Below are 12086 nucleotides of genomic sequence, written 5' to 3' on the forward strand. Positions count from 1 at the left end.
TCATCAGACCACAAGCTTTTGATTGACTGAGCCTTGCTTTTTTTATTAATGCTCGTCAGACAGTAGCACAAATAAGGATCATATAATCTTAGCAGTTCAATATAAACTTTATAAGTAAATATGGTATAAAAAAACTTATACTTCTTAATCAAATTAAACTTTAGTAAGATACTTTGATAAATAAACAAATAATGTATATATAACGAAACTGAAGTACAGCGATTATAGCAAAATGTAATTTTAAAATTTTTTAAACTTAAACACTTTAAAAGCATGTTTAATATTACAACAAATAAGAATTTTTTTTTATCACATTAGTTTTTAATGTTACTAAGTAAAAAAGTCAATAATTTAAAAAAACACTAACTAAGGTGAAAATGTCAATAAAAGAACCTTATAAATTAATAAATGTTAAAACTTGAGTTGATGTATATTAAATTACAGAAATAGTATTGCAGTAATAAAATAAAAATCGATTGTATTAAAAATAACACTTAGTTACAATTGTGTTTAAAATACTAAGAATTAATGAAAATCAAAATTAAGAAACTTTAATTAAACTCTTAACCCGACAGCGTTATTGAGCCAACCACTGTAAATTTCTTTATCTTAAGTTGTCATGAAAACCGAAAAACTGTAATGTATAGTTAAAAAATCAGAGCTTTTTTTATTACTACAATTTTAAATCTTTTGCATTTAAATTTATCTGTTGGAAATTCATCGCAATGCAATTAATAGTATAAAATTTCACCAAATATCTCAGTTGATACAAAAATGCTGCTTGCATAAGCCTTAATTATTTTTAAAACATTGATTTGAATAAGTCTGAGCTAATTTAACTTTTCACTAACCTAAACAAAAATTTACTATGTTTAAATAATGAATAGAGCGAATTCTGAATCAAACTAGATTGCTTAAAAATCAAATCACAATCACCTTTAGCGAATCTACGCACATTGTGTTCATAAAAAAGTGCGTAACTAAAGGAGTGAACGTAAGCAAACGAGAGGTAGTGAATATACCTACTATATTGGCTGTTTTTTGATAATGAATTTGATTTAAAACAGTTTAGGAAATTTTTCTGTTTTTTGTTTACAAAAACAGTTTTCAATCAAGTTGTAGATATATGAGAAAAGTTATTTAATAAAAATTGTTTATGCTTATACAAAATTTATGCTAATACTATGCAGGAAAAATTCAATCTTAACTTGGCAAGGGACAGTTTAGTTAAATATAAGATATTTATTGAGTTGAATTTTGTAATTTTGAAAAAAATTGAATTTGAAAATTGTAACTTGTATGATTTAAAGGTATAAAAAAGGGGACTGAGATAACAATAATAACGTATACTTTTGCTATAAATAAAATTATAAACTAGATAAATGAAGGAATTGCATTTAATAGTCTAATAATAGGTACACTGTTGCCTACTAATTAGCTGACATACTTTTATAACTTAAATCTTAAAATTAGTATTTTTTTCAACTTAAAACAATCAAACTATATGTGTGTGCTTGTTTATATTGAACGAAATAGAAATGCAGTTATTTAAGTAAATAGCGAACATAATTAGAAAAAAATCCGCAAAAAACACAATTAAAATAAGAAACATAATTATATTGAAACAAGATTTTAACATTTAACAAGAAGCTTAATCATTATTTTTCCTCGTCAGTATCAGAAACGGACACCTTTTTCCTTTTCATCGCAAGCTTAAAAAAATTTAAAATACAGTTTAACATTTAACAATTTTTTGTTGTCATATTACATAAATAGCCATATAATCTAGTTAAAGTTTGTTATATTTCATTATTATCTGTTAACTCATTTACTTAAGTAATGTTTTAAAACTTGCAACTACTAATATAAAGTTAAATAAAAATAAAAACAAGAACTAAGTGCAAAAAATAAAAGAAACAGCATAAAGTATGAATATTTATAAATTTATATAACTTACAACTCGTATTGTATTTATTTATAGTTTTATTTTCGATAATCTTATGATATATATTTTGTTCTGTACAAAAATCTAAGACAATATTCATTCAAAAAAATCCTTTATTAAAGTAAACAACAAATAAAATCGATTTCGGCTAACACTTTTAAACTACTTTTGTTAGTAACTAATTTTAAGATTAAATTTTGAGTAAATAAATAGTTAGAGGTTACACCAGAAAAAATCAATTAACACTAATTAGCATAATTGAACAAAAATTAATTAGACATTCACAGTTCATAAAAACATATATAAAACAGTTGATCAGTAATTTAACTAAGATAAGCAACAATAAAAATAAAAAAAGCAAACAAGCGACAAAATTCAAAAAAAAAAAAACTTTTTAAAATTTACCTTTAATTTAATCTATAACAACTTATAAAGATTAGATTTATAAACGTATTGTTGCTTACACAAATTGGGTTTGCATGTTTTTATAAATAAAAATTCTAAAACACTTAGGTGATAATCATTAAGAGCTTTACTTATAATTGAAAAGTTACTATCACTATAGTTCTTTGCACAATCTGAATTGTTTAATAAGTGTTCCAGAATCGCTGATGATCTAAGATGTTTTTTTTAACCAGTGTCCATCCATCTTCTGAGGGAATTAAAAACGTGTTGGTCCCTTCTTATATGGAATATCTGGGACGTTCTGCCAATGTATACACTGTCACAGTGGCATTTGTGCATATAAATTACTTTGCTTTTTTCGTGATCGGCATTACGGTCTTTATAAATTCGAATAGATCATCAGCGATTGCCGAACACTTATTAAACAATTCAGATTGTGCAGAGAACTATAGTGATAGTAACTTTTAAATTATAAGTAAAGCTCTTAATGATTATCACCTAAGTGTTTTAGAATCTTTATTTATAAAAACATGCAAACCCAATTTGTGTAAGCAACAATACGTTTATAAATCTAATCTTTATAATTTTTTGTAGATTAAATTAAAGGAAAATTTTAAAGAATTTTTTTTTTGAATTTATAACTTGTTTGCTTTTTTATTTTTATTGTTGCTTATCTTAGTTAAATTACTGATCAACTGTTTTATATATGTTTTTATGAACTGTGAACGTATAATTATTTTTTACTCATTATGCTAATTAGTGTTAATTGATTTTTTCTGATGTAACCTCTAACTATTTGTATTCAAAATTTAGTCTTAAAATTAGTTGCTAACAAAAGTAGTTGAAAAGTGTAAGCCGAAATCGATTTTATTTGTTGTTTGCTTTAATAAAGGATGTTTTTGAATGAATATTGTCTTAGACTTTTGTATAATATATGTAGTACTAAAAAGTTATATTTTGTTTATTTACAGTGTTTTGCTCAAAAAATAGAATTTATGAAAAAGAAGACAACAAAGCTTAAAGTGTATAATGTATAGATGTTATAAACCTAAAAAATTAAACTAACCAACAAAAGGTAATAACACTTTCAGAAAGTCTTATAGCAAAATAGAAATATTAGATTACTTAAATTTAAAATACTTATATGGTTTTATCTAAATCCAAACTATTAACCATAATTAAATAAAAAAATTATACCTAACTTAATAATAATTATTATAGCTACTTTGATAAATAAACTCGGCCCAACTAATGGCTTTACTAAAAATAAAGTTAAGATTTATTATGGCTAAGTACATTAGGCATTAAACATTGCATCATACTTTTTTTTTTGCTCTGCTATTATAATGTTCTTAATTTTAGTTTTCTCTTAACCCATACTCTACTAACTTCCATGGTCAGAAATAGTTTCTTGTTGACTGACTTTTAAGAAATTTAAAAGAATGGAAATCAAATGAAAAAAATAGTTTCAAAAAATAAAATAATAATTAAGCAAACAATTTATCATTTACTAATATACACTATTTTAGTATAAAAATTATAAAATTTACATTTTTTATTATATCAAAGTTATTAAGTAACTTTTTTTTTAATTCCAGTTATTTTTCAAAATTTTCCAAATTCAAGTTTTTTTGCCTAAATTGTCAAACTCGTGGTTTTCAGGCATTTTGGGCACCCTGTACTTGTAAGTTAGTTTAAACATAATATGTAAACCTAATAACTAATCTCATATAATTAGTTATTTATAAGTTTTAAAAACATTTATTTTAGATACTTTTTTGTGGCAAGGAATATGATATTCATATAACGAATTTATAATTGATAGTTTAAAATAGAATCCAAAATACTATAAGGAAGAAAAAAAAAGTTTATTAGATTGGTCTTTTAGTTAGACTTTACAGTTGTATTACTCGTTATTAGAAAGAATATGTATAAAGTAAAAAAAATCTTTGTTATAAAATAAAGTTGATATTCAATCACCTTGAAAAACTTTTTTATATAAATAATTTATAAAAAAAAACCTCAACAGCTATATCACTTTTTTCTATATTCTTTCTTTTCTTCTTCTTTTTTTTCTAAATATTTATAAAATTTTTAATATAGTTAATTTCAAATATATTTTGGCTAGAATTTTTCTTAAAATATGTATTTGGTAAAATTAATAATAATGGTTCAAGAAATTAGACCAAAACGGTCTGTTTTAACTTAGTGGGCTTAATGAAAGTTTTTGATTAACGTTTTCTATATATACCATGCTTAATAACAATATTGTTTTTCAAAAGCCTCAGATTACAAGTTTTTACTATTTAAACAAATATTTTTGATATCTAAACAAAAAACCTACTATTGAAGTTACTTACTTCAATACAAAAAAAAGATATATAAATGTTGTATTTTAAACTTCTTTAAATAAAGTACAATTAGTAATATAACTAGTATATTAAATTTTAACCATTCTTTGAAGGGCTCGATTCTTTATAAACTAATCATTACGATAATAAAGTTAAGGACAACAAACATATTAAAATGATTTTTTTTAATTATCATTGTATTAAAATACTTGATCTTTTTTAATTTTAGTTTTTTTATTATAAAAAGAAATTAATATATTAAAAAAAATTGTACTTAGCTCTCCAATTCAGCAGTCGTAGTTAAAGCAGAGTTTCTAATTCATTTCTGATATTTTTTAAAAATTGTTAAAAAATTTAAATTTGAAGAGACTCTAGTTATTATTAATTAGCTCTAATTTCAGAGACTTACATAGCTAACTTATGGCCATAGAAAAAAAAAACATATTTTATATATTTAAATCTAATACACCGGTTGGTTTGTATTGACTCTGTTTTGGAATTTAAAATAATTTTCGAATACATGCGACAAAAAATAGACAGTTCAATAGGTTTTTAATTCAAGGCAAAAGCTGAAATGGCTAATATATAGTGTTTAAATTAAAGCTCACAAAGCTTCTGTAAGAAATATTCTTTTACGACTCCAGAAGCTGGCTGAAAGAGTACACCCTGAGTATCAATGTAGAATTAGGTCTAAAAAATCTACCACAGATATGGTATTCTCTGTATGCCAGATACACGAGAAATGTGCTAAACAGAACATGCCTTTATAAAAATTTTGTATACCTTGGCTCAGATGTTGCGTCAAACGCATCATTTGGCACAGAAATAAATAGTCGCATTGGCAAGGCCACAGAAAATTCGCTTGTTTGACTGCAAGAGTTTGGGATAACCAAAACTTAAGCATTCGCACAAAGGCTAACGTTAAATGTTCCTGTGTATCAGTACTCTGCTATACGGTAGTGAAACACTGACGTTGTCTAGCGTGCAAGAGAAGAAAATTAATACCTTTCATCTGATGCCTTTGTCGCAACTTTAGAGTTGCATGGTAACAAAATATCATTTACGATGAAGTGTTGAGACGTACCATCATGTACTTTACCCTCAGCCAGCGCAGGCTTCGCTGGCTTGGTCAGGTTCTGAGGATGGATTCTGAGCGAATCCCAAAGTCTCTGTTATATGGCGAGTTGGTCGTTGGTAAACGCAACCGAGGTCATCCAAAATTACGATTTTAAGATTATGCAAGTTCCACCTAAAATGCCTGAATATAGGAATCGATGAGTTAAAGTTGCTTGCAAATGACCGCGCCAAATGGAGATCTACTGTACACAAAAGACTGAAAGGATATCATAAACATATAATAAAGCTAATATGTTTATAGTCAAGTTTCCAAGGGTTATTTATACTAGAATGCGTAAAACATAAATGGATTTATTAAAGTTTTATAAACCGAGGCTAGTAAAAGCAATCTATTTGAGTAAGTGACTGAAATGCAGGAAGGTTTACTCGTATAAAAGCAATAATATACTATACAAAACTAAAAAGTCGAATTTTAGTACAAATTAACGTTATTTCTTTTTCTCAAGTTTAAAACTAATAAAAACAAATAAATTAAATCAAAAACATACCAATTCCACGGACTCAACGTTGCTGGTTTTGTCGGTGGCTCTGCTCGACGCACGCCCCCTTCCCCGCTTCTGCTTGTTGATGGTTGACAGCACCGCCGTCTCCACCTTCTCCTTGCCCTTCTTCTCTTCCAGCTGCACTGGGTACGAGAAGGTGGACGGTTTCGCGTTTGAACGGTACTCGATATTCGGCATCTGAAAATTATTACAAGATACAGTATTTGTAAGATTACTTCAGCTTTTTAACTGGTACAAAAAATTATAATAACTTTATTAAAAGTAATTTTATCTTAGAAAGTTATAAGTTTATAACATTCCTTAAAAAATACTAATTAACTGTTACTAAGTATTTATGTTTAAATAAAAATATTTTAAAACACAACCTTGAGGTCAGCATTGAAATAATAAATTTTATTTGTACTTTTTATTATCTGTTTGTTTTATTTATAGCATTAATGTGAAACTTTAATTAATTGTTATCATTTATTTTCATTCTCTATGCTCAATTACGCATAGCCGACCCCGGCTGATAACGGGGGCCTATTATTTTATTAACTTAAAATCTGTCATTTCCTACAGATTATTAACAGTTGTTTCAAAACTCTTCAGTAAATCAGTAATAAAAAATTAACTATGTTTGGGAAGCATATAATTTAGTTTTAAACTCAAGTAGTTTGTAGTATTAAAAAGTTTTTTTTTTGGCAATTATTTATTAATTGTTATTTTAAAAAGCTTCCTACAAAATGCTTATTGCAATTGAATTAACATTTGTTGAAACTTTTACGTAAACTTATCTAAATAGTCTATTTCTTATTTGTTTGTATTAGAAGTCTTTTGCAAAACCGGTTTTATCTCGCAACTCAATTGTACATATTTTTATCTACAAACATAATCTTATAATATAGGAGTAGGTAACGTACGGCCAGCGAAGTGAAAATGATTCACCCTTTAAAGTTTTCAAAAATTAAGTTAAATCATGCTAGCAAAAGTAAAACTGCAGCTGCAAGCAAATAAGCCTGGCCCACTTCTATTTTATTAAAAGCTAGTTTAAGAAAGCAAAACATTGATTTTTTTATTTTGACATTAAAATTTTTCAAATTATCATTATATACAAAATATAAAACTTTTTTACAAGGTTAATTTTACTATTGGAGTCAAAAAATATCTAACAATAAAAGTAAAAACTAACTTGGTAATATTAAAGTATACTACCTATTTACTGATTTATTTTACCACTTATAAATGATACATAACCATATTTAATCAGTTCGTTAGAAGTGCGAAAATACTTAGAATTTTTTTTTTAACAAGGAATATGATCTTTATGTAACAAATTTATAAATGACTGTTTAAATAAGATCCAAAATACTATAAGGAAAAAAAAAATTAAAGTCTATTAGATTAGTCTTTTAAATTAGGTTACACAGTAGATTTACTTATTATTAAAAAAAAACTATTTAGGTAAAAAAACGTAGTTAAATAAATAAGTTTGATATTTTATAACCGCCTAAAACTTTATAAAATAATTCATTTATAAAAACAAACCTGAACAATTTTGTCACTTTTTTTGGTACTACTTTTTTCCTTCTTTTTTCTTTTCTAAATAGTTATTAAAAATTTGTGACAATTTATTTAAGATGCATTACAGCTATTTTTTCTATTAATTTGTATCTGTAGTGGCAAAAAAAGATATACGAGGAAAATAAAAAGATTGAACACCAAATAATTAAACTTTTAATAATTAAAAATACATTTTAGTTAATTATTCTTTTCTTTATATATGTATTTTATGATTTTAGTAATTAATGTAAGTTTTCCTAGACCAAAAAGGGTCGTTTTTAACTTTATGGGATTTATGAATCTTTTTAATTATCGTCTTTTTAAAGGTACCAGCATAAGTAACATTTTACCTTTTTACAAAGTTTAAGATACAGGGTTCGTGCGCAATTTTTTTTCATTTAGCCTGACTGAGACCAATCTAGCCTGAATTTTTTTTAAAGTAAGGAAAATCCCCTCTATAAGTCATTTTAGGTATATGTGTCTTGATTAGTATTATTGTCAGGGTTCGTGCGCGAAACTTTTTTCATTTAGCCTGACTGAGACCAATTTATTCTGACATTTTTTTAAAGTTAGAAAAATCCTCTAAAGAAGTCATTTTAGGTATTTGGGGGTCTTGATTACTACTATGTATTGTAGTCTCCGACTTCAACTAGCCATAAAGCCAAAAATACTTTGTGCTTTAAAAACCTGCAAAAACCAACTCATAGCTTAGTTACAACTAATTCAATAAAATAAGACTAAATTGTGAAAAAGGTGATTGGCGCCCCTATGCCCTTAACATAACAAATTCAGTAATAAGTTTTAAAATAGGTGTTATATCTAATCCATTACTAGTGTAAAAATTTAATACATATTACTAAACACAATTGTTAAACTTAATTACGCACTCAGTAAAAACATTATAACCGGAAAATTTATAATAAAACGACGTGCATTGTCTTTTATTAAAATTTAAAATGAAACGCTTACACGAGTATTAAAACTCAAACAAATAGCTAAGTTGTTGAAATAAACTGTAATGTTTAAACATTACTTTTTTTATGAATTTTCATAATTATGACGTATATAATCAACTCTAAACAAAATAATGAAGATTCTTAAAATTGTTTTAGAGATTCAACAAAAGGTTCCAAGCATTTATCTATACAAATACTGACTGATTTTGTCTTTGATAACTAAACCTTTATTTAGAAATAAATTCACATCTTAATTTAATCTTAAAAAGACTTCTCAATTTTTTGTTTGTAAAAAATTTTCAAGCATTTGAACTGAAATAAAAACTGAATTCTTAATTTTTTAAATAAAAAAAAGATTTAGCCTGACGCGCACGAACCTGAAGAAAACAAGTTGTATTTACTGTTCGAAAAACTAAAAATTTTCGTTTTGATAAAATAAACTTTTATTTTTGGTATTTGATATTTACGATTTTTTTTTTCTATTTGATAGAATTTTTGTATAACCTAATTTTAATACTTCACATGTAAAACTTCTTGAAATGTTAAGGTTTTTTGGTGATTTTTGTTCGAGACTTCAAGTATTTTTCGAACTTTATCGAAATACAGGTTTTTCCAGGATTTCAGGTTTTTTGGAAAACCTAAAATTAAGAACTTCAAAAAATCATAAACCTGTAGCAGTGCTTCCACTGTAGCGAATAAGCATTGCTAATATTTAAAGTTTAAAGAAGAATAAATACTAAACTTAACAGCGGAAATACGTAACAAAATATCGCGTTTCATTGGGCCGGCTGCAATTGTAAGTTTTGGAAATGTTTTCTTTCATAACATTTTACAATTTTATGCAAATGAGGTAAATTAATAATACAACAGAATATTAAGAACATTTATACCCTTATCACTAACATACTTTATCCAAAAGTTTTAATCTATATCCTAACTAATCTTACCCAATCATGTGAAAATCAAGCGAAAAAAAAGTTTTATTATATAAAACTTGAAAAAAACGAGTAAAATATTTGCCAAATAGAAGCGACTTTGGAAATGCAGCCGAAGCTTTTTTTTTAGTTTGTTAAATGTTAATAAAAATAATTTATTTTGTCTACAAATTATTTGCGTCTTTACACTTTAGTAAACGGATATAAGTTGTTGTTAAAATAATTAGTAAGTCTATACACAATAAAAGAATGTTCTTTGCTTTTTATATAAAATATACAACGTTTTGAAAGCAGGGGCATTCGGCAGTTAGGTGGAAAGCTTAAGAATTTGAAATGCATCAAAACGTTTATTTAAGAGATGTAGTCCGGATTTTCATAAGTTTTAAGTCTGTATTTATTAGTTTATTCAACTGTATATTTGTATTCATTTTTATTGTTAATAGTTTTGTAGTAGTTATGCAGTGATCATTTATCATTTTCTTACATATATTATGTGTTGTTTAGTTTGTAAACAAAAAAAAATTACGATTTGTCTATCGATTTAATCTACTATAACCAATACCCATATATATCACCATTTATCTAACCCGTAAGTACTAGTGTACGACCATTAAAATTTCAAAATTAGAATTTACAGGGTTGAAAATAAAGGTTATGCAAAATTGGTATACTATCAAAATCCACCCGATTGTTTTTTTGTTTATTTATTAATTTATTGAAAATTTTGAATTTTTTTCATTTATTTTTCACTATCACTGCTACCCCTAACCCTTACCCTCTATGGGTTGGCGGTTCTCGAATTTGACTGGGTAAATTTTGATCGGGTGGGTTTTGAACACGGGTGGATTTTGATCGAGGGTGGATTTCGAACGTGTTTCGGAAAATTGAACATATCTGTAAAGATAATATACTTTCATATTTGATAAAAGCATTTTATCCTTTTAAATAAATGGCTGTTTTATATATATTTAGCTGTCAATAAAAGAGGGAATTGGGGTGTGGACAAATTAATTTTTCTAAATTAATTTTTTTTATTACACAATTAGATATTTCTTGTTACATTTTACCACTTGTTAAAACTCAATGTAACTTTTGAGAAATAAGCGATCAAAGTTAGAGCGTTCAATAGGTTTTTTATGGGCGGAAACTAAAAGAACAAAATAGATTATTTCACTATAGATCTATGTCCTCCTTCAAATTTTGAGCGACATTTAAAAACTTTTCCAGAATAATCTTTGATAAATTTTAAACAACTTATAGAAAATAGACTTGTAACGATATTCCAAGTTTCACTTGAAAATCGTTTTGTTTTTAAAAGAAAATTAAGATTTTATTGCAATCACAATTCTTGCCTGGGCAAGTCTTATGCAACAAAAGTGAAAAAGAGATTAAAAGAGAATGAGAGCGCATTTCTCTTTTATGAAGTATTATCAAAACTGGCTGATGCAACATTTTATGTAATGTTTTTTTTCACAAGCTGATACAACAGACAGAGTTGCAGAGATTGTTTACAAAACAAGACACTTGAATATTGGTATTGAGTAGTTTCATAAAGTTTTAGTATATATAGTTATAGTTGTATTTGTTAGATTTTAAGATTGTTATTTAAAGTAAGTTTTGTAATTCTCTTACTGTACATTTTTATAGCTCTTTTGATTTTCAACAACTGATTTATTCAGGGTTGCCACTCGTTTTTTCAAAAATTTTTCTAGGTTTTTCAAACTTCTTCCAGGTTTTTAAAATTAAAATGTTTGGGTCTATTTTTAGTTTTAAGTTAATTTCTTTAAAACAAACTGTGTTAAATAGTACAAAAAGATTTAAAAGATGCTGTAAAGTTACTTTAAATGTGTTTTTTAATAAAAAAATTTTTGATGATGATAAAAAAAAAATCTTATTTATAAGATAGATTTTTGTGTCAAATTGAAATTTTAGTTCTGAAAATGTTAAAATTATTTCAAATTCCAGGTTTTTTGATCAAAAGTTCAGGTTTTTCTAGGTTCTTTTATTCAAAATTTCTCATATTCCAGGTTTTTCAAGGTTTCCAGGTAAAGTGGAAACAAGGTTCATTAAAAGCAATTTAACAGTGGTTTAATGTTAAGCATTTTTGACATAAAAGACATACTTTTATAGTTCTTGTAGTTTTCAACACTTAGTTTATTTCTTAAAATATTATTGAGTTTTTTATAGTGGTTTATATACAGTATTTTAGTAAACAAATTACATATTTAATAATTCTTGTAGTTTTAACATTTGGTTTTGTATTCATTGAAGTTGTTTAATAAAGAATGAAACCCACTAAATTGTTGCCTGGT

The 12086-nt window shown here is 25.8% G+C and overlaps 1 protein-coding gene across 1 annotated transcript in view; it reads right to left on the bottom strand.

Annotated features, from left to right (window-relative positions):
• Positions 1–1634: 1634 nt before the first annotated feature.
• The window catches only part of LOC145836631 (uncharacterized), a 31805-nt gene continuing 21353 nt past the window's right edge, over positions 1635–12086 (bottom strand). The window contains exons 10-13 of the mRNA XM_082944418.1: positions 7869–7922; positions 6327–6518; positions 4372–4425; positions 1635–1712 (exon numbers count right to left, since the gene is read on the bottom strand). Of these exons, the coding sequence (XP_082800544.1) occupies positions 1659–1712; positions 4372–4425; positions 6327–6518; positions 7869–7922 (354 nt within the window). The 3' untranslated portion in view covers positions 1635–1658. The remainder of the gene's footprint in view (positions 1713–4371; positions 4426–6326; positions 6519–7868; positions 7923–12086) is intronic.

Source organism: Thalia democratica, chromosome 5 (genome assembly GCF_965202585.1).
Source record: "Thalia democratica chromosome 5, ktThaDemo2.hap1.1, whole genome shotgun sequence".
Taxonomy (NCBI): domain Eukaryota; kingdom Metazoa; phylum Chordata; class Thaliacea; order Salpida; family Salpidae; genus Thalia; species Thalia democratica.